The following is a 21230-nucleotide window of genomic DNA, read 5'->3' as shown; positions in this document are numbered from 1 at the left end:
TCAGGGTACACAGTCAACTGGGCAGACTTTGTATTATTATTTTTTTTATTGCTTTTATATGGCCTTATATGCATTTGAAACTGCCAGATGTAGTTCAGCAAGGTAATTTTTTTTTTAACTAGGGACTTGATTTTGCTTTTTCTTTCTGGAGTTTGACCTGTCAAACTTAAGCTTTAGCTATCATGCTATAGGGCTTCTTGTTTCTTTGACTGGCAACTTTTAAACTGTTTGCTTTAAGGTTTTGTGAGATAAATGGAACTCCCCCTCCCCCCCGCCCCACCCCCCCCCCCACCCCCCGCCTTAAGTTAGAGGGAATTAGCTCATAGAGATCGCAAAGAAACTTTTAAGGTGTTTGGCTTTCCTTGAAGATCTGTGAACCCAGGCTTGAGGTCTGGGAGTCCAAAATGTGACAGCAACTCATATAGGTATCCCTAGGTTAACTTTAATTTAGCTAGATTGGATATTGAAGGAGCTACAACTGTGACAGTAGGGATCCTGTGTAAGTTAGGTGGTTGAGTGCTTGAGCAGTTTTTGTCTGCCATCCTGTTACACTGGCTGTGGATACAGATGTCCCGCATGTGTGAAGCTATTTTGGACCAAACAACAACCTCTCAAGCAATTTCTAGTGCTTTTCTGCTTAAATAGTTTAGCAATATGAGATATATTGTTTCAGTGGGGTTTCTGTAATATAACAAGAGTTGGGAGGTGAACCAGCTTCCTGAGAAATGGCAATGATTTAGATTTAAATTGCGTGTCTAGCAGCTGATAGTAGACATTCTCTGACGCTCTGGATTCAGTTCCCAGTGTCATGCTGACACACCTTGCCAGTGTTAGGATCCTGGACTTAACTCCTATGGGTCTCCATAGGTATGTGAGATGCTAGTGGTGTTTATCAGTTTTTATCAGTCTTCCGTTGTGACCCAGCATGACAATGTTGAAGTTGGTTTTTAAATAAAATAAAAAAAAGTGATAATTGTGGATCCGATTTTAAGCCCTAGAGTCTCCATTGGAATGGGAGACTAACAGTAAGGAGATCCAGTTCTTTGGTGATGGTCCTCCTGGCAATATTTTTCTCCTGTCTTTCACCTTTCTCCAGCCAAGGCACAACAGAATGTCAGTAGCTTTACTATAATTTTGCACTTAGAGTGTGTGCCTGTGAGCTGCTGCAAACCTTGCTGGTGTTCTAATGCTTAGCACCTGAAATGCTGAAAAGATGCAGCTGTCTTCACCCTTTTCATTTGAGTGGTTTTTTGTATTTTTGTTTGGTGTTAATAATAATAAAACAGATGTTGATATTGTTATTTCCTATGACTTTTCAAGAGAACATGGCTAACTATTCACTGATCATAGCAAGGCATCTATGCTGTCTTCTACTGGGCTGCCAAAGGGACAAAATGGGAAGCAGGACTGGCAGGTTTAACCGGTACAAGAGTAAGACTCGCTAGTATGGCAACAGTTAAGTGGTCAGGAACAAATGCTGTTGAGGGATGTAAAGGGACATGGCAGCAGCGGGAGGCACAAAAGTCTTCCTTATTGGGAACAGCAGTGGAAGAAGAGGTCTGAAGGAACTGACTGGAATAGGCAGCCATGAACTTAAAGTTTGCCTGTATCTCTCAGTTTTTGTATCTATCTTTTTTTTTTTTTTTTTTTTTTTTTTTTTTTTATTATTTAAACAAGCCTATGTACCAGCAGAGATGACCTGTGCTGGCTCATAAGTTTGCCTTCTAGCTGGCATTGCCTGTTGGTAAATCCTGTAGCCAGGACCTTTATTTTCTCCTCTGTGGAGTTGAGCTCTTAGTAGTTCAGCAGGTTTATCATTCTCATGGGTTCAGACTAAGCCAATCTTCTTGATTCTCTGAGTATGAAATCTTGGTTCTGGTTAGAGTTACAGATCCCCTATGTCTCTTTTTAGAGGAAACATCAGAATTCAGCACCACTCTGATTTCCTAGCCAAGTACTGTAGGTGTTGCAGCACTGTGTTCAAAGAAAATGCATTCCAGAATTCTTACACTGTAAAATAAGACAGGCATTAGTTAAAAGCTGAACTGAACCAAAACCAGTCCAGGAAATCTGCCTCATCCTTTTGCCACTGAACCTTCTGACCTTCTGTCTAGAGGCAGGGTGCTGCCTGTCCTTGGCAGAACTGAAATTTCCTCCCTGAGAAGAGGGATTAAAGGAAAGGAAATTGGGGAGACACTGGGTAATTATATGGGATCATAAATGGAAAAGAGGAGGTGAGTGAGTACCAAGGTATCAGAACAGTAAAAATAAGACATTAAAAGGGGACACTGAAAAGTGTTTCCGGTAGCACCTACTGCTTCCTAAAGGTGTCTGGGGACCCACTACATGCTGCTCTTCTCTGCTTTGTCCAAAAGGGAATATGAATAGACCCCACAGTTGCTGGGATCCTCCCTGCAAGCTTTGTCCTCCTCGTGTTGGCCCAGAGGTGATTGACAGGCAGGTCCTGAGCTTGGGGGACCTCATGGCACAGGCTAGGTGGACCCTTGCTCTTACATGGCGTGATTGCACTTAACTCTGTGTGTCAGCAAAATTAATTACGTATCTGTTAGGTTCCTAATCCATGGACAGCCTGAGGAACTAGAGTCCCTACTGCAAGGAAAGTCACTGAAGTTCTTCATATTTGTTGCGCTAAGAGCACAGACATGCACACATGCGCACACACTACTACCATAGCTCAGCTCAGGCAAACGTGGTGGCCAGGCCACATGGGCTGAGTGTGTTTCTGGGTTGAGGCAGAGGGAGATTAATAGTCTGATGTAAAATTTATTTAAGGCTATGGATCTTGTTCTCTGAGTGGACTTTTTTCCTAACTGGTGTTACTTGAGGGGCTAAGAAAGTGGGCTTCTCTCAGTCTTGCGGGAGACCAGGATAGCTTTAGTCCCTCCCCCAGCAGGTAGGTGAGGAAAATCTGGGACTGTGTGATTCCCTGCCCTGGCCTGGGATCACACAGGAGTTTGCAGAACAGCTGAGAACAGAATTTGTATCCCTTGGGTGCTTATTCTTTGTGTTGACTGCAGGCTGGCTGTGCTAAAAAAGGGAAGAAAGCACCTGACTGCTGCACAGTGGGGAGTGCTGCTTGCTCATGCAAACAGCCACCGCTTCAAGTAGCCGTGTCATAAAATAATGAAATTGCTCATGGGCCTTGCCACTTAAGGCAGACTCCTGAATGTTTTTCATTGTTGCAGGAAAGAAATGTAAGTCCTGGCTGTTAATAGGCTTAGCACGTTAACGACCTAATTGACTCCTGTCTGGTTTGGATTAACTTTTGTGCACAAGGAGTTTAGAAACAAAAAAATTAATCCTCTCTGACACACAAAAGGTCCATTCCTAATGAAATTGTGTGGAAATGATGATCTAGGGGCATGCTTCCAGAGTTTCTCCTGGGAAAAGGTCTCTTTACTATGGTACACACCAACTGGCAGTGTGAAGGACTGTTCAGATTTGTACTAGAGGTTGTTTTTCAGTGGCTTGTAATTTGGCTCATCCAGGCTAAAACTTGGCAGGAAAGAATGGAGGTTGTAAATACGTGGGAAATATTTGCACGCTAGACATTTTAGATACACATCCTGTATTGTGCAACAACAGAAAAATACATGTCTGTGTAAATAAAATATAAAATGAGTATTTTTCAAAGCTGCAGAATTGCCATGCTTGGGCATTTTCCAGTCCTTCGCTGTTCTTTTTGTATTTTATGAACAGACAAGAATCACCTCTAAAGGTATTTTCTTCTTAAAATGTTGTAATTCAGCAGTAACTGGCATGATCTGGGGTTATTTGGAATTCAAATAAAATACAAAGCATCAGATACTGAAATTTTAATGTTAATTATTGATCTTGTCTTAAGAATTTAGACAGGGCTAAATTGCTCAATCACAAATTTCTGTTGTCAGTAGTGGTCCTGTGATATATGAACTTAATTGATTGTAAAAAAAGATGCATGGTGATATGACTTGTGTGAGTATTTGTAGGGGGAGGAAGCAAGCGTTTCAAGAAAGCAAAATGAACCTAATCAGGAAGTGGCATGTGTCAGCGCTACTGAGGGGATAGAGAGCATAGCTTTCCAAGGGCATTCCTCTTGTGTTCCACCCAGAAGCGTGGTACTTTCCTTGTAGACCCCAGCCATGGGAGAGGGAAACTGAGCTGAACAGTTCCTTGGGGCTAGGTAATGCTAGCAGTCTGGTTTGTAAGAGGTTGTTAAAATCTCTAAAACGACTCCTTTAGTCTAAGTGGCGTAACATGTCCTACAGCACTCGAAATTATTTTTAGAGCTGCAGGAGAACTTTGTAGGAGCCAAATTTCTCCTGGAATAATCTGTTTAAGAGGATTAATCTGGCTGTAGTCAGGAATGGGAAAGTACTTAGGGTCTTGCATGACTGGATCTTTGAGATTTGAATCTGAAAGTGCCTACTAATGGGTTAAAAAAAAAAATCCCAGGTCTGTGGATTCAGGGCTGATGTTTTAATTCCTTTGTTTAAATTCTGAAGTGCTCCATCAGCAAAGGACATATCCCATCACCATGGGCCAGGTGCTATTGTTAGTCATATGATATGTGTATAAGTATTTTTTTATCACCTCTCATCCAGCAGGAGAAAGAGTTCAAGTCACAATGCACATTTCCGCTCAGACATGAACATGAGCCCCTGTGAGGCAAACAGAAAACCTATTAAAAGGTTTCCAGGTGCATGTGCTGTGAGGGGGAAGGAAGGAATGGTTGGGTTTCATTTGCTCTGAAGCATGGCATCATTAGGAACATGGGAAATAGCTTCACACCAGCGATGTGAAACACTTCTTCGGTTCTCATCTCTAGACACTGGGCTGCATCTGGGGCACAAACCTGCTATCACACACTGTTCTGATTTTAAAGAACAAGTTTGATGACTTTCTTGTCAAAGGTCCTAGACTAGTGGTCTTTCTGGAGAGAGAATGGAGTCTTGGGGAGTTTTGTTTGTAGGTTTTAATACATATAAATAAGAATTTATCTGCAGATAAGCCAGGTGGGAGAGAAAGAGATCTCTCTTAATGCATCATACATGATTTTTGCAGTGCCATCGGGTTTGGCCTAGACCTCCATGAATAGACATTCAATTTATTTGTAGGGACAAGAGGTAGCTGCAGGGCTAATCTGTGTTTTGCCAGTATATGTGATTCCCACCAATCTCTGACCACATAGGAATAGCTTATGGTAGACATGAAATGGTCGGACCAGAGAGGACTTCAGGGGAGCTGTACCATCTCCTTTATTAGCCACCTGTAGCTAAGAATGGGGGTAGAAAACATCTGAGATAGGGTTTCTTTCATTGCCCTGTCTCTCTGTGACCTTGTAATACATACAGTAAAGCTCTTCCCATGTGACAATATCCCCCACACCCTTACCTGCATTAAATGGATATCATTATGTTAACTATCATGGAACAACAGTAGTTTAACTAATTTGCTGAGATCTGGTCACATATTTTGCATGTTTCCTATGCCATCAAAGTCTATGGATGGGGCAAATTTTTCAGTTTTCCTTGGTGAGAGAAAATATCAATGTTAAGGACGGCATCAAACCATGTTATGAAAGCATAGGAATCTCTTCTAACCATGTCATAAAACTTTCTGTTTCTCTGAGAAATGCAAGTTCTGTTATAACTTTTCCAAAGGTCTCCAGTGATGTATTAAAGTCCCCTTACATAGAAGGGATTTGATATAAAATACAGTCCAGGAGCATGAGAGAGAGCAGCTTGTCTTTGGAGGGAAGGTTGTTATTTCATGTTTATGATATAGACCTCACAAATTACTCTTAAATGTGGGTTTTCTTTAAACCCTTTTGTCAGTTTAAATGAATCAGTTTTCATTTAATGCAAATGTGCTGCATGGAGAGAAGCATATAATGAAAAAACAGTAAGATCAACCTTTTAATTCACAAAATAACAATGCATTGCTGCTTTGTATAGTTACTTCTCAATCTGTTTTAACAATTAATCAAAGCTGGTAATAATTTAAATAAGTGCTAGTATGCCCGTATCAAATGTAGGGAATGCTATTCCCGAACAGGTATAAATCCTAAACGCATGTTAGTGCTATGTTGCATTTCCCCATCTTTAATCATTGTCTCTTAGCTGTGTTTTCTCTGCAGGTTTGACTTGGCCTGAAATAGCAGTTGTTATGGCCAAAAAATGTGCACTAAAAATAGAAAGATGTAATGCAACCTGTATTAGTCCATATTAGGAAGCATCTGTTGAAGAATTAAAGCAAGGATTTCAGCAATGGGCTATCCAGGAGATGTAATGTGATTAAGTGTTTGCAAGCATAGAAGTACTCCTTGTATCAGAAATTCAGCACTTTACCCATGAGAGTATGTCTTACTTGTGTGGATAAATCCCTTTGTTTCTCCAGCTCCCTGGTCTTCCAAACAGGGAGTCTGGATTTTCCCTGTAAGTGTGTGATTGTTTCCTTATGGCTGGTAAACAGCAGCCTTTTGGAGCAGTCTACCATTCAGAAGTTGTCTTTTTCCATCACATGTAGCAAGTGAAGTTTTATTGCTGGTCTGTTCTGGTTGCAGCCCTCAGCATGAGGGCAGCATGGATAATGTGAAGCAGGAGGGACTCCAGTTTCTTCTTCCTTCACTGTCAAGGTGCAACAGAGACCAAAAAAAAAGGAGATGTAGATATGTGTAAAGTATGGATTTCTTCCCCTTCCAGAGCAGCTGCACGCAGTAGAGCTGTATTGATCCTTCACTTGGTTCCTAATAAAACATAGTGCTAGTTTCCATTGGAACTTAATGAAATCTAAACTGGCAGGTGGTAGTGAGCTAGGTTGTCTGGTGTATGCTGTCCTTGTCTCATGATGTTCATGTGTATTCAAGTGGTCATTCTGGCTAGAAAGGCAGACAGGTGGCTCCAAGGAGACTAAGGTACATCAATTACCTTTTAGCTGTCTCTGGTTTTTTTCCATATCATCATAAATCGTATCTTGGGGTTAGAGCCAAGAGTTGGGAATTGGGCCTCTGTTGGCCTTAGCTCCCAATTCATTTGACCTTTGACCTTCAGTAGATCCCTTGGGATCTTTCTTATAAAAGCTACCAAGCGTTGGGCACCTACATGTTTGTGTGGCCAAGATGGGAACACTTGGGGGCAGGTTTTGCCTCCATTCAAAACTCTAAGCTTCCTTTGAGGTAGTTTGTAATTATGACTGATCAGTCATAGGTGTCCCAGACTGTGAACCCAAGACTGAAGGCCCAGAAATTTAGAGGCCATTTAGTCTGTAACCTCTAACTCTCAAACAGCTTATTTATTTGCAAATTAGGGCTACTAACTCTGAGCTGGCAGTGGTACCAAGAGCCTTTGGATCTGAAAGTTCCTCTAAACTGCCAGTTTCTTTCTCAGCTGATCTGTTCCCTGTGTAGTTTGACATATCTGTATACATTAGGGATTAAAAATAACTACTATGATACTTTTTACTTCACTTTGACCTGCTGAGTCAGCACCATTATGGGAGATGAACCTGTATTCTTCACTGGCTTTTGCAAATCACCAGAAGTAAATTGCCTGGCTTTCAAGGAGGTCTGTGCCACCTCTCTCAAGGTATAGGTGTAAATGGTGAGGTCAGACTGTAGGTGGGGAGCCCTGGGTTTGGTGAGTCCCGGAGCTCTTCCAGCCTCAGCAGAAGCAATTGGAGTTCAGCTGCCAAAGCCCAGGATGGGTTGGTAAGGCTGGCAGTTGTAAAAACATTCTTTGCAAACTAAGCATGTTCGCTAAAGACTCATTAAAATAAAGTAAACCTGGAGGCCAATGATGCCATTTTTCACAGTATAACTGCAGCCAAGCATTTTGTAGTCTCTAAAGCCCTGAAGTGGGTTATGGCTGTGCTTTGTGATTGGTCTCACATCTGCTGAGTTTAAGTGATCAAAACTGAGGAGTCTGAGTTCAGAGTCTTACGTACATCACTCCTTATCACTTGGACCTAATTATGTTTGTGTTACAGGATCTTCTCCCATGGCCCCAAGCAAGTTGGGATCATTGTGTGTCTGTCACAAACAAAGGAAGTCAATTCAGCTTCAGAGAATTTACAGCTAGTAACAGAGAAAATCAAATGCAGGATGAGAAATGGAGGCACAGAGGCTAAGAGGGAGTGGCAGAGCAGATATTTCCATTCCCACTTTAACAGTATTACCATTAAGCCATGCTCACTGTGCCTGCTTTCTGTAACATTAAATTGTCTTCTCTGTCTAACATCAGTGAGTCCTTGTTTCTAGCTGGATGGAAAGCCTACAATGAAGGTGTCCTTTTAAAAGGAGATGAGCGCACATAGTTCGGGAGGTGGCAATCTTTGAAATTCAGCTGACAATTTGAACCAGTGAGCAGACGGAGATCATAGTGCTTATCCTGTGCTGTCTTACAGGCCTGACATTAAAGACAAAGTCCTGATGCATTATGTTGACGACTCAGCATGCTTTGCAGAAGAAAAAGGCTTTAACTGATGTGTCGAAGCCACAGACTAATTTGGATAACAATCTTTGCAATAAAAACTCTGGTGTTTTGAGATGCAGCACAGGGTTCATGACTTCTGTCTGAAATTCTTGTTTGCTGCTGTGCCAGACAAATAGTCATGAACTTGTGATCTGGTAAAAAACAAAACAAAAAAATCCCCAAAACCAACCAAAACAAACAAAAAACCCCAACCCAACCCCCCCCAAACCGAAACAACAACAACAAAAAACCCAAAACAAACAAAAAAACCCATCTAAATGTTTTTGGGAGGTGGATTAGGGAGCAATGGCTCATTCTGCTACACAATGATTTTTCCTACCAGTTGACACATGATTTTGTCTGCCATTCTAGTCAGAAAGAAATCGGGGGTGCATAATCATTTTGTAGGCCAAGGCATTAAAAATGAGAGGACAGCTCTCAGTCTGTTATCAGCTGTGATTTGAGTGAGCAACCATTTTTAATCCCTGAATTTAAGACTACCCACTGGCATCAGCTAGCTGTGGTAAATCTGAAATCTCAAGCTTTTAATGGAGGTATAAAAGACCAGTGCACAGGGACAATTTTGTGCTGTGTCCTGAGAGAGGTGAAGGGGGCTCCATGTTCCCATGGCTGGAAATAGATTGGGTAGTGCTAGCTGTGGCAGAAACTCTAATAGTGTCTATCCTTCTTAGCTTCCTCCTTCAATCCTTGCTTGTGTCTACTCTGAGGTGGATGCCACAGGAAAGATGTAAAGGAAGCAGCTGTGTGGAGCAAGGGCCCTGCAGCTGAAGTGTGGTAGGTTTTTTTTGTTTGGTTGTTTTTTTTTCTTTTTCTTCAGGAGATCAGTGTTTTGAAAAGAATCTCTCTGTTGTTGTATGGATGAAAGCGGCAGCTGCAAGGTAACCAATGCACAGAGCTATGGGTGTAAAGACCACAGGAGGCAGTGAAGGTATGTTTCTGGTTGTGTCCATGAATTTTGAACTGGTCCCCTTTATGTGCCTGTGGTGATCTCACAGCTCTGAGCTCTCCCGTGATCTGTGGTTGCTCTTTCAGCTCAGGCTGTGTTAGCACATGTCCTTCAGTGGGCTGACTGCTGCAGCAAATGTTTTGTCATCCTGGAAGTCTCAGATCTCTAAGCCTGTTCAAATTTGTCCTGATTATAATCATGAGCAACTCGATCCTCAGGCCAAGCAAACAAGGTTGCTGACTTGTACAGCTTGTGGGCATCCACCATGGCGATGCTGTGCAGTCTTTTGAAGAAGCTGTTCAATAAACAGTTTTGAAGCAGCTCTGCTGTCGGATCCAAAGAAGAGTAGTAGATTGATTTAACAGTAGCATATTTCTCTTGATGTGTTTTTAAATAATAAACACTCTTCTCTGTGTTTCAACCCAGCACACTTTGATCTTAATTCAAGCTAAAAAAGAAGCCTGCCTGTATTCTGTTTAGGTTTTGCTTTTGGTCTGGTCCTGGGATATAAATGCTGCTGCTGACTTCCCATTTCTGTTTCACTTCCTTCCTGGGCTCCATTTTACACCTTGTCTTCTGGATTTGCAATGAAATCAAGTCATTATGCTAGATTTGAAAACTTCTTTGGAATTAGTGCAGTATCTAGGTTGAATAGCAGTGCCCAAGAGACACAGATGCAGTCTAATGATCTTTTTAACACAGAATTGATAGCCTTTTGAGAGGTGTTTGTATCCTACTACTGGTACCAGAGAAACTTTGTGGCATCCTGTCCTTCTAATAATTCAGGAAACTTGGCCTTCCTCTGACTGACATATCGTTTTAGGTTAACTAGTAAGCATATACCTCAAGAACTTGCTTTCTTTCATTTCTAGGCTTGGTTTGTGTGCAAGATCTCCTTTTTCTTCCTCTCTGTTTTGCTTTGGAGAGGTGGTGATTTTTACTTTTAAGTGAAACTAATAAAGCCTGCCTAATGGGAGTACCAGTGAAAGATTCTCTAGAAACTCCTGGGAGAGATAATGTTAGCTGTTTGCCCCACTTGCATACTGTCTCCTCCTTTTTATGTTGCTGAAGTAACAGCATAAAGGAAAATAGAGATAGCTCTCCATGTGAGGGTATAGAGATGTTAAAGGGGTCATGGGTGGAGGGAAGTTAGCAGAGGGCTTCCTGAGGAAGAACTGGAGAGCATTTTTAAGGCAGCAATAGAGAAGAGCTTCTAGGGAGAAATCTGGCCTAGCAGAAAGGACTCTGCAATTTTACTTTTATTTGTGGCTTTTGTTGAACTGCATCCAGAAACTCTCAGTAGGTTTAACTAGAATGAGGTAGCTAAAATTACAAAGGGAAAGATTAGGGAGAAAAAAAGTGGAAGGCTATAGGAGAAGTTGCTTTTCAGATGAGTCTGGGAAATACTTTTGGAAGGGAGGTAGGAGGAGCAGGACAGCATTCTGCAGTTACAGCAAGAATGTGCCAAAAAACAGACAGTGCTAGACAGGGCTTTTGGTGTGTAGTAGAAAAAGGTCATTTGGGGCGGTTCCATTGGAATTGTACATCTGTTGGGTTGCCATAAAAAGCACTGAACATAAGGAGTTTTCTACTGAGGCTTCAGAAGAGCTCTGTTGTGCTCCTGATCACAGTAGGGACTATGTTTTTTTTGCTATTCTGAGGAAGATTTCAAAGACTGCTGGACAGCAGAAAGTGATATGATCATGTTGCTTTGCAGGTGACTAGCCAAGGAAAGGTAAGACCCTGTAAATAAAAGCCAGCTAGTGAGCTTGTGCAATGTTACATCCATTTTATACTGAGGATCTGGGAGTGTATCGCGCTTCTCCCATCACGTAACAGTTCTGAATTTTGTGGAATATTTGGCCAGATAGACTGTGTAACACACTGTCAAAGTGGCTGGCAAAAGAGTAATGTCCCTTGTGCCTAGTCACCCGCAGCATATACGTGCTGTGTTGTAGATTGACTGTTTCAGCTCATATTTCACATGAAATTCTCTGACCTCTTAAGCAGGGAACACCTGACTCCTAAAATAGCATGCAGTTTGGTTATGTATGCTCCCCACAATGTAAACTCCTCTGACAGGCTCCTGCCCATGTTTTATGGCCTCTTATGCCTTCACAGTAACACTTAACATCTGCACCACAAAATTTGTAACATCAGTTTGTTCAAATAAAGAATCCACTGAGCATTTAATCCTTGTTTTAATGGCTGATGTTTATTTTAGTTTGGGGTTTCATGTACTCATGGAGGGATTCTCTGCCCATAGCCCATAAGTCATGCAGGGCAGGAGTGAGACTTCTCCGTGCTGGCTTGTTGCTGAAGTGAGGCTCTAGAGATGGGGTTTTTCTGATTGACCTCCATAAAGTTGGCTCACCTCAGGTATGAGTTACGGATGTGTTTAAAGAGGGTTTTTACTATTGGTTTTGGATCATTTTCTCCTCTTCGTCAAATGGCTGTGATATGGGACGTGTATTTCCTTTGTTCTGTTTGGGATGGTTTGTACATGCAAATGATAGTTACATTTTCGCCATGAGCTTGATTATCCTGGAAAATTGTTTGCATGTGTGGCAGGGAGGAAGGTGCAAATAGAGACCACTCTGAAAGTAGCCCTCTGCAAGGACAAAAAGGACAGAAAGAACAAAGAAACATTACCCTGTAGAGGAGCTACAAACTTGAAAACAGAAATCCAAAAGAAAAAACAAGAGACATACACTCAGTCTTCTGTTCAAGTAGCTTGTGTTGCTTTGCCTTACTTCTTCTGTAGTCTATCATCGGTGACCAGCTGAGCTTTTTGTAGGCTCCCTTGAGTTCATTACATGTTGCCTGTTTTAAGTGCTTGGTAAGCTTACACTTGGACAATGTGAGGGAGAGGATGAGAGTAAGAGCTCAGATTCTCTAAGTTAGGTCAGTTTGGCTGTGTTTCTAGGCAAGTCTGTGGGGTGGTAGTTTTCCACACACAACCTCTAATCCCTACCACCCAGTGGAAAGCAGCCAATCCACAGCTTCAAGTAAAACTCATGGAGGAATGGGGGCCAGAGGCTTTGTGTGAACCAAGACTACCCAGCAATTTGCCAGGAGTCCCTTTACACTGCTGCTATCCAGAAATCACACCTTTCAGAGTTTTGTACAGCTGCCTTCTGCAAAGAGGGGCCGAGTGGAATCAGCAAAGCCTCGCCAATTCCTTCATCTGCCTCTGGAGAAGGGACCACGCTGGGCAAATGGCAAATGACCATGATGTGACCTCTTCTCCCTGGAGTGCAAGCTACAGTCTAGCATCGTGGGTTCCTCCTCTGACACAAGTGGCTTCTTTTCCACCAGAAAGGAGATGATTTTTTTTTTTTAAAGTGAAAACCCAGAGTATTCCTAATTTATTTTCTTCCACTTAAGCATTTTTACACAGCTCATTCAATGTCAGGCCCAGATTTCTGTGAGTCTAGGCCTAGCCCCCTGATAAGAGCAACTTTTCTATAGGCAGGAGATTTACACTAGCTGAAAACTTTTAATTTATTAGGGAATTACCAAAATAAGAATTTGATGGGGAATTGCTGTTACTTCTAGGAAGGTTCTGATTGCTAGCAGCAAAACCCAAAAGGTCAATGTTCTTACTGGAATGATTTACCTTCTCTTCCTTTTTCTCCGCTTTCTCCCCTGGTATTTAAATGATAACCTTCAAAGTACCACATCTAAAGATGCGTGGCTGTGCAGAGGGAGGGATGGGTAGTTGAATGGAATGAAATGGAATAAACAAACAGACAAACATAAGAGCTTTTTCACAGAAGTTTGGTGAAGTCATCTCTATTTCATAGTTGGCAAATCGAAGGTGCATTCATCTTTCGTTCCTTCTGGTGTAGTCACTCCATTTTATTTCATTGCCTTTCTAAAGCACTTAGAAACATAGAGATCCCCTGCTCTGTGGCAGCTTTGTTGTGACTGCATACTTTTCTGCAGCCGTCCTGCAGTCCATGTGAAAACAAGCCTTGAAACTTGGTTATTTTCATCTTTGTTGCTGGCATGTAGCTTTCATTATTTATGAGCACCCCAAGTTTTCATTTTTTGCTTGTCCATGGGCTCCTGCCTGTCTTTTTAGACCCAGGGGGATATTTCCAAACTCTTAAAAAAGATTCAAATCAAATTTCATGGTTGTTTTCTCAGTTTAAAATATGTACCGAGTGTTTACAGTCAATGCCTTAGGCAGAAAAGCATGTGCAGAGCTATACTGGATGACTGCTAGACTACTCGGAATAGGAATATGGGATGGACATCTGCAATATGCATATTGACAAGACAGAAAATGTATGAATAAGCAGAAGGCAAGGAGTCCATTTCAGGTGGGCTTTGGGGGACTTACAGCTGATGGAGTTTATCACTCTGAATACAAGAGGGTCAGTCAGGAAAACTGGTGATCTGGATCTGAGTGCATTTACCAGCCTGGGAAAGAAGGGAAAGTCACGATGAATTATGTAAGGGAGCTGGTAAACAGTCTGTGGAAAAACAAGATGAGTGAATGCTAACTCAGATCTGCCTGCTGCAGAATGGTCCTTTGCTAAGAGAGGGTCTCAAGTTTAAATCTACAGAAAATTAAAATGTGATTCTCTGCTCTGGGAAATGAGCAGCATGTGTAGTGTGATGTAAGAGGTATCTGTCTGATCATCCGTTATGGTCTATCCCACGTCACTTTTGCATTGAATGTTGTGTTTAAGCTGTTTCAGGACCTGTTGTGTGTTTGGCTCCCTTCTTCATTGGAAGAAATCAGCATTAATACCAGTGTCAGTATCTTATGCACAGTATATTGTAGGCTGAGCAGTAAGTAGATGTAATTTCAGTGAATCTTGGAAGTTTGTTTCTTATTGCAAAATAACTTTGTTTTAATGACTTCATTTGCTTTTCTTTCACTTTACAATTGAAAACATGAATACATTTTTTGTGACTGCAACGAAGTGAGTAGATTCAATTTCAGATCTGAACTTAATTTTTCCTTTGTTCATGCCTCAGCTGCTTTGCACATCTGCCTTTGAGCTGTGACACACATTTCACCTTTCAGGTTTAGAAGAGGACAAATTACTAATACATTAGATCCTTAGTTTGGAAGCAGGAAGGTTTAACTTCTGTGTTTTAATTTTTGTGTTAATGGTAGCTGACCACTGCTTCACTTTCTAGTTCTTGGAATGGGTCCTTTTCACAGGTTCTTGTAACTTAAGTTCATTAAGGATCAGCTGGTCTAGGAAGTCCCCTGCTTTTGGTACACATACCACAATAAAGAGGCATGTGAGCTCTGCATGTAGGTGGCTGGTGACTGCAGCTGCTGGTGCTGATGCTCACGCCAACAGCAATAAATGAGCAAAGAAAGCTTGAGAAAGTCTTATCTAGCCTGACCTTCTGCACTTCTGGGTTTCATCCAGAGACTTCTGCATTTGGCCAATAATGCATGTTCCAAAACAATCTGACTTAGCTTAAAATTTTTCAGACTCTACCTTGTGTTCTGTTACATTGCTCTAATAATGCTGGTAGCAAGTGAAAATGCAACTGATGGAAATACTGACTCCAGGAATATCTTACAACTTCCCTGGCTAAGGAGAACCTGCAGAGTCTAGAGTGTACATTGCATCCCAAAGCATGGTCTCCTATCCTAAAGTTTTCTTCAACAGATTTTTCCTTAATTTGCATGTGTTTCATTATAGTGGAATGTTACTCCTTTCACAAGTCAGATTTCCAATTTCTGAGATTTTTGCAAAAGCATGACTTCTTGGTTTGAATTACAGTTAATCTTTTGCTTTTCTTGACTTCTCTTTTCCCATCCTCTTTCCTATTTGCATGTAATCTGGTGGTCTCATATGAATCTGCACACAGAGGTACAGATGTATTTGCAGTGGAACCTCTTGGTTGCTTCTTTTAATCAGCAAAGAACACTTTAATTAAAGGTCATTGCAATCTGAATGTGCACAAGAATGTTTGTTGAAAAGAGTATAAATGTTTTATTATGATCTGCCAGCCTTAATAAGTATTTTGACTTTTAGAAAAGAAGAGACAAAAGAAAATGAAATCAACCAGTGACTGGAGGGAGAGAAGAAACGCCATTAGACTTACCAACGAGTACACAGTAGAAACTCTGGTGGTGGCAGATGCTGATATGGTCCAATACCATGGTGCAGAGGCTGCCCAAAGATTCATCCTCACAGTTATGAATATGGTAAGTAGGCACTTTACTCTCAAAAGAAGAAGCAAGAGTAAACAGATCATATCCAGTGTAGGTTAAAGCTGGCTTCCTTGACAGCTGAAATGGGTAACTCTTTTTGACCTTGAGGTGTGAGGAAAGGTTTTGGTTTTCTTGTGTTATGTGTTTCTTCTCCCCCATCTTTGTGATTCTCTGTATTTGCCTAAGGACATCACAATAAAAAGCTTCTTTGAAACTGAAATTGCAAGTTTTCAGTTAGGAAACATTCCATAATTGTTCTGGAGTAGTGTTTTCTACCATGTTTTTGTACTGCTATGGTTTACCTTGCAAGAGAGTATCCTGGAATGGATAGGTGGTCTTGTCTGACATGATGTTTCTTGGGTTCCTAAAGATTTCCATGGCACACCTATTTCATAAGAGAAATGAATCCGTGGGTCATTGTAATAGGGGGCAGTCCAAGTGTTACTGAAGACAGCAGTCATACTGATTTCCAGCAGAAAACCTGGCTTTAAGTCAGTTAGAAACACTTTTTATCTTTGATTTTTATATAATGAAAATGGCTGCCTCCCTTGCTGTAGAAAACATGGCAAACTTATCACCAAACTGCCAGCGGATCCCATCCTCTTTACCCCAGGACCTCTTGTGCTACATGGAGTGGCATTGATCATACCTCTGAATAGTTGATGGAGTTGGCCTTTAGAAGCATTCTAGAAATTCTGCAGACAATCTGCCAGGAGTGAGGAGACCCTTTTGAAATTGCAAGCTCATATGAAGTGTGGGTGTTAATTTGTTAGCTGTCCTAGTAGTTAAGACTTCTGTCTCAGTTGATAAGGGAACACAAAGCCTCTCACAATGAATGCTCAATCACTCACTTGTTGGCAGTGCAAATAAAGAGATAAAGGCTAAATTGGATGTGGACACTGAAAGCTGTGCTCAGAGATGGCAGGGGTTCTTCCAGAGGCATTTGCACAAGGAAGTCTTGGAGGAAGCTTGTATTCCTCTGCCCATGCTATTGTAATATCCAGGAACAGTTCATTCTGACTGCTGCTCTGTTGTTCATGAGCAACAAATTGGCTTGGAAAAAATTAACAGTTCTTAATGGTAATTGACTGGTCATGCTTCCCAGTGAAGAGCTGAGTGAGGGATGCTCAGTGCATAATCCGGCTATGGGACAACAGCTTTTTAAGAGGTCTTGTATTCTTTTGTCAAGCACTGGTGTGAGGGAGCTCTCCTGTAGTGAAATGCTTTGCTGATTAAGCAGGGAGTTTGTTTAACAAGTCTTTTCCATTAACAAGCTGCTTTTCTGTGTCCCTTTCCTCTACCTTTTATTTTGCCTTCTGGCACGCTGTGACAATAGTCACTTAACAGGGCTTCATTGTGTCTACATTTATTTGGATTGGTTTGTAGGAAATGTCTTCCTGCAACAAAGCCATTCATGTCACCATCACTTCAGGGTCCGCTTACTGGCTTTCCTGCATTTAAGGGTGTGTGTGTTGGGGGCACAAGAGCCTTTTTCTTCTCAAAGCTACACTCCTCTAACTTTAAATTCACATACCAGTTTTACAGTGAGCAAGCAGAACGTAAGTTCAGCTCTGAACAAATCTTCTTCTCAAGTCACTTTTTGAACTGACAGAAATGCATATTCAGATATCAAGAGGGGTGATTGGTGCTTTTTGTTTGCAGTGGCAGCCCAGGGGTCCTCCTAAAAATCTGTTCTGCACTGATTGTTCAGTGAGATAATAAAAACCTGCCATTGTGCCCTGCAGTTCTGCTGGGGCTGGGACAGGGCATTATGGCTGTGAGAGCTTTTAAAACACATGTCTAATCATCTGTCTTGATGATCCTCATGCCATAAGGTCAATTATTACAGTGTAGCTATTAGTACATCTCTATGTTGTGTAGCTTTATCAGCCTGTGAAGATTGTTAGGGTTGAGTACACTGATAGACCAAGTCCTAAACAAAAGGTGACTGTGAATACTGTTGTCTGTCCAGGCTGAGGAGTACTGCAGAACATCTCGGCAACATCAGCTTGCCAGGTGTGAATATATATGTGTGGAGAGGTGCTGATAGATGGGTTGGGTTTTTTAAACTCATTTACTAAACGAATATTGAAGCTTAGTTTCCAATGGATTTGGCTGATGGACTTTTAAGCTAAGGTTCTGATGCTGTAGTGTGAGCTCACCCCTTTATTAGACACTAGAGAGTGCACATGGAAGTGGACTCTTGGCTGAGGAACACATCTGACATCTCCTAAGGTGTGAAGTCCAGCTGAAATGCTTCCCACTGTTAAGTCATTGCTCCTAGGGGCTCACCCATGTGGTTTTTCTGATTTCTGATGGGATTTGTATTTATGTTTCAGCTTTTCAGCCTTCAGAGGAGCACTGACAGAGTGTGTCTCCTTTGTCTGGCCACCTACATTCCCACACTTGTAGGAATATAATATTGTTCAGGCCTCTATTTCCCTGAGGAAACTGGTTGTGAGTGGCTGGCAAGATCAGAAGATAACTGAGGAATAATAATAGGCAAACATATAGATGGCATCATTGCATAAATCCTTTATTCTGAAGCTATAAAACAAGGTGAAATTCAAGGAAATCAAAGGGGATTTTAACATTCCATTTGCCATAATGAAAGTTGATCTTCATGCCAGCAAAAGAGGCTGAAGAATAATTCAGAAAATGTATTCCAGGAAGAGAGATAGGATAATCATGTGGTTTTGGTAGGCCTTAGCTGAACTCTTCGCTTAGGCACACTCTTTGGGTAGTGCCTGAACCAGCCACGGTGCATCTTTGTGTGGTAGTTTCTCATCTGTAAAACTGTGGTATGAGGAATAGCACAGCCCTAAGTCCTTTGGGCAACATCTGTTACATCCTTCTCTGGTGCAGGATCAGTTGTGCTCTATGTAACCACGCAAATGAAGGCCTCCTGGTTGCTTGGGATGTTTGTTTCCTGCCCGCCTTGATATGACTTCTGTCAGTTTTCTGTGACTGTTAGTTGGGAGACAGGATTTGCCCCATGATATTAGGCAGTGCTTATTCAGCTACACTGCAGGATGGCGGGCTGGCTCTAAAAGAAACCAGAATGTTAATTTTGGCCTGGATGCTTGCATTTAAGCAAATAGAACGTTACTGGTCAGGGGTATATTAACTTAACTCCTCTCTGTAAGCCATTAAGTTTACTGTCAAACCACAAAACAAGCATTAAGAGGTCTTATTAATGCTTTTTATATTTATAGACATTTTAAATAAAGTGATCTGCCTTAAAGTATTTAATATCTATTTATGTTACAAGAATTTCTGAAGGGAAAAATGTCAGCATTGCAAAATACCAGTTTATTGCTCCCTTGGTAAATGAGAATCTTAGGGGAAAAAACCCCCACCACCGTCCTCTAGAATAACAGCTAAGAAACACAGCAAACCCCTTTTGCAACCCAGAAATAACAGGTAGTACTTCATAATGCAAATGCTGTGTTTTTAATGATATTCTGTAGTTCTGACCATCCCCCTGAACAGAGAGTAGATTCACATTAAAGGTACGTGGTTTTTCTGAATGTCATTGTAGAGGTGCTCTACAGCTATTCCATTTACTAATAGCTCAAGCTATTCCATTTACTAAACTAATATTTGAAGTTGTAAGACAGATTTTTCCAAGATCATGGAAGAATTTCCCTCTAAGGTACTCTCTAATGTATGAGTAGGAACAAGCATGGCTCCAGGACTTTGAGTTGGCTTATTTTAAGTCACCACCTCTAAAATGAATTTTTTTCTTGTTTTCTGGCAAGGTATTTGATTCAGTATGATTTTCCTAACAGGTGATTCCTGATGGCTTTGTGATAATGTTAAAAAAACCAAGCTGATAAAGAAGTTGTCAAATGCCACCATGTACATATGCAGCCTTAGCAAGGCAGTGAGTTTATGGGTATGCTGGATATAATAAGGGCATGGACAGGGAGAGATATCAGCAGAATTATAGAGATGCAAAACCAGCTACTTAAATATAGGTGCTGATTTATTTTTTCTAAGTTAAACTCCCTTGTTATTGAGCTTTTGCATGGTGTTGCAGTGTTTGCATATCAGTTCTTGTCTCCCCTTTGCATACTTTGCCTTGAGTGCATCTATTCATACCCTTCTTCAGAAGCTGCCAGTGTTTAGAGCTTCCTCTAAATTCCAAAACAAAGTGCTTTTGTGGTGAGACATGCTTATTTTGCTCACCCATTCTGTTAGTCTGCATCTGGCAACTATAATTTCTCATCGGATGGATGTTCTGTTTCTTATGAAGTCCTGTGTTGCTCTTGTGACACTTAATGGCTTCATTTAAACTGAACTTCAGGTTTCTCAACCAGCAACTAGAAGACCAGTGGATTGGCTTTCTCTTTTCCTTTTCCCTGTGTATCTGCTTACGATAGCTGCCATTTTGGGCTTGGTTCAGGAGCAGGTACTAAAGCATGATGTATGCAGTGCTTTCTTGCGGGAGTTTCATGCTTTTGTTTCCTCTCGTGTTTTCTTTTCATCTGAGAGAAATGGCCAATAAGACAAAAAGGAGATTCCCTGTCCTCATAGAGAGGCAAACTGCACTGGCCTCTACTGTGGCTCATTTTCATGGCTTATGCTTTCAGCTTCCTGGAGAAAACTCTGATTCAAATAATTCTGAAGCATATGATAAATGAGGTATGAGACCCTTTGGAGAGTTCTGTCCATGGCCATAGTGTTTTTAATGATGAGGAGTGACTTGTTTCACCTAGTACCTGAACAGCAAGTTATGAATGTTGGCTCCTTGAATTGTGGAGAGCTTACTTTGCAAACCAAGTCCCACTCAGACTGACCCTCTGAGAATTTAGGGACAGAGATGTCTGAATTTCCAAGACCACAATGTAGTGAAACCTAAAAAAAAGAGTCGTTTGGGTTTTTTTTCTCCCCTAAGTGCATTGTGGGGGGGTGGAATAAATTACAACTTACAAGCTTGGTTTTGAGCTTGCCTTTTTCTGAGAGAATACAGCATGCAGGGATAAGTTACTGTAGTACGTGTTAGTTCTCCTGCAGCTGTTGTTAAGCCATGCGATTAGTGTGGAAGCTCTTTGCAGCAGCAAGCAGTAACTTGAAGTTAGTGATCTTTTGGATGTCATTAAGAGGGAAAACTTTTGTGTTGTTCTTTAGGAATAATACTGGTTTACTCTCTGAAGCCTTACTTTACACTCTGCAGATCGTTTTTCATTTTGGGTTTTCCCTGTGGGAGTTTTTTCTATGTTAAAGAAGCAGATAAAATTATTTATATCATGCATGCATTGATGGATTTATACCTCTGTGCTCTTGGGGGCTGGCACATAAAGGCTCCAGAGCTGCCACTGATACTTGGCTCCCTTATCCTGATTTGGAATTTTCGTGGGGGGAACAGGGACATAAGGGAAAAGGATATAAGTACTTGACCACTGTCTACAGATTTCTCTTTTCTCTCCAGCAGCCCCAGGAGAAAGAGTTATGTCAACTGTATCTTACAAAGAGCCATGAATATGTTCTTTTTCATAATGTTTAATGGGGTTATTTGAAAGCTTGGCTTTAGGTGGGTGTTAGAAATCCTATAGCACTTTTCAAAACAAGTGAAAGACAACCTCAGTAACCTGAC

At 41.3% G+C, this 21230-nt stretch overlaps 1 protein-coding gene across 2 annotated transcripts in view; it reads left to right on the top strand.

Annotated features, from left to right (window-relative positions):
• Positions 1-21230, top strand: part of ADAMTS17 (ADAM metallopeptidase with thrombospondin type 1 motif 17) — a 198485-nt gene that overhangs the window by 12102 nt on the left and 165153 nt on the right. For both annotated transcript variants that reach the window (XM_049811684.1, XM_049811685.1), the window contains exon 4: positions 15453-15625. In XM_049811684.1, the coding sequence (XP_049667641.1) occupies positions 15453-15625 (173 nt within the window). The remainder of the gene's footprint in view (positions 1-15452; positions 15626-21230) is intronic.

The sequence above is a fragment of the Accipiter gentilis genome, chromosome 10 (genome assembly GCF_929443795.1).
Source record: "Accipiter gentilis chromosome 10, bAccGen1.1, whole genome shotgun sequence".
In the NCBI taxonomy this organism is placed as follows: domain Eukaryota; kingdom Metazoa; phylum Chordata; class Aves; order Accipitriformes; family Accipitridae; genus Astur; species Astur gentilis.
The sequence above is the reverse complement of the archived record's forward strand: the minus strand, read 5'-3'. Positions and strand labels throughout refer to the sequence as shown.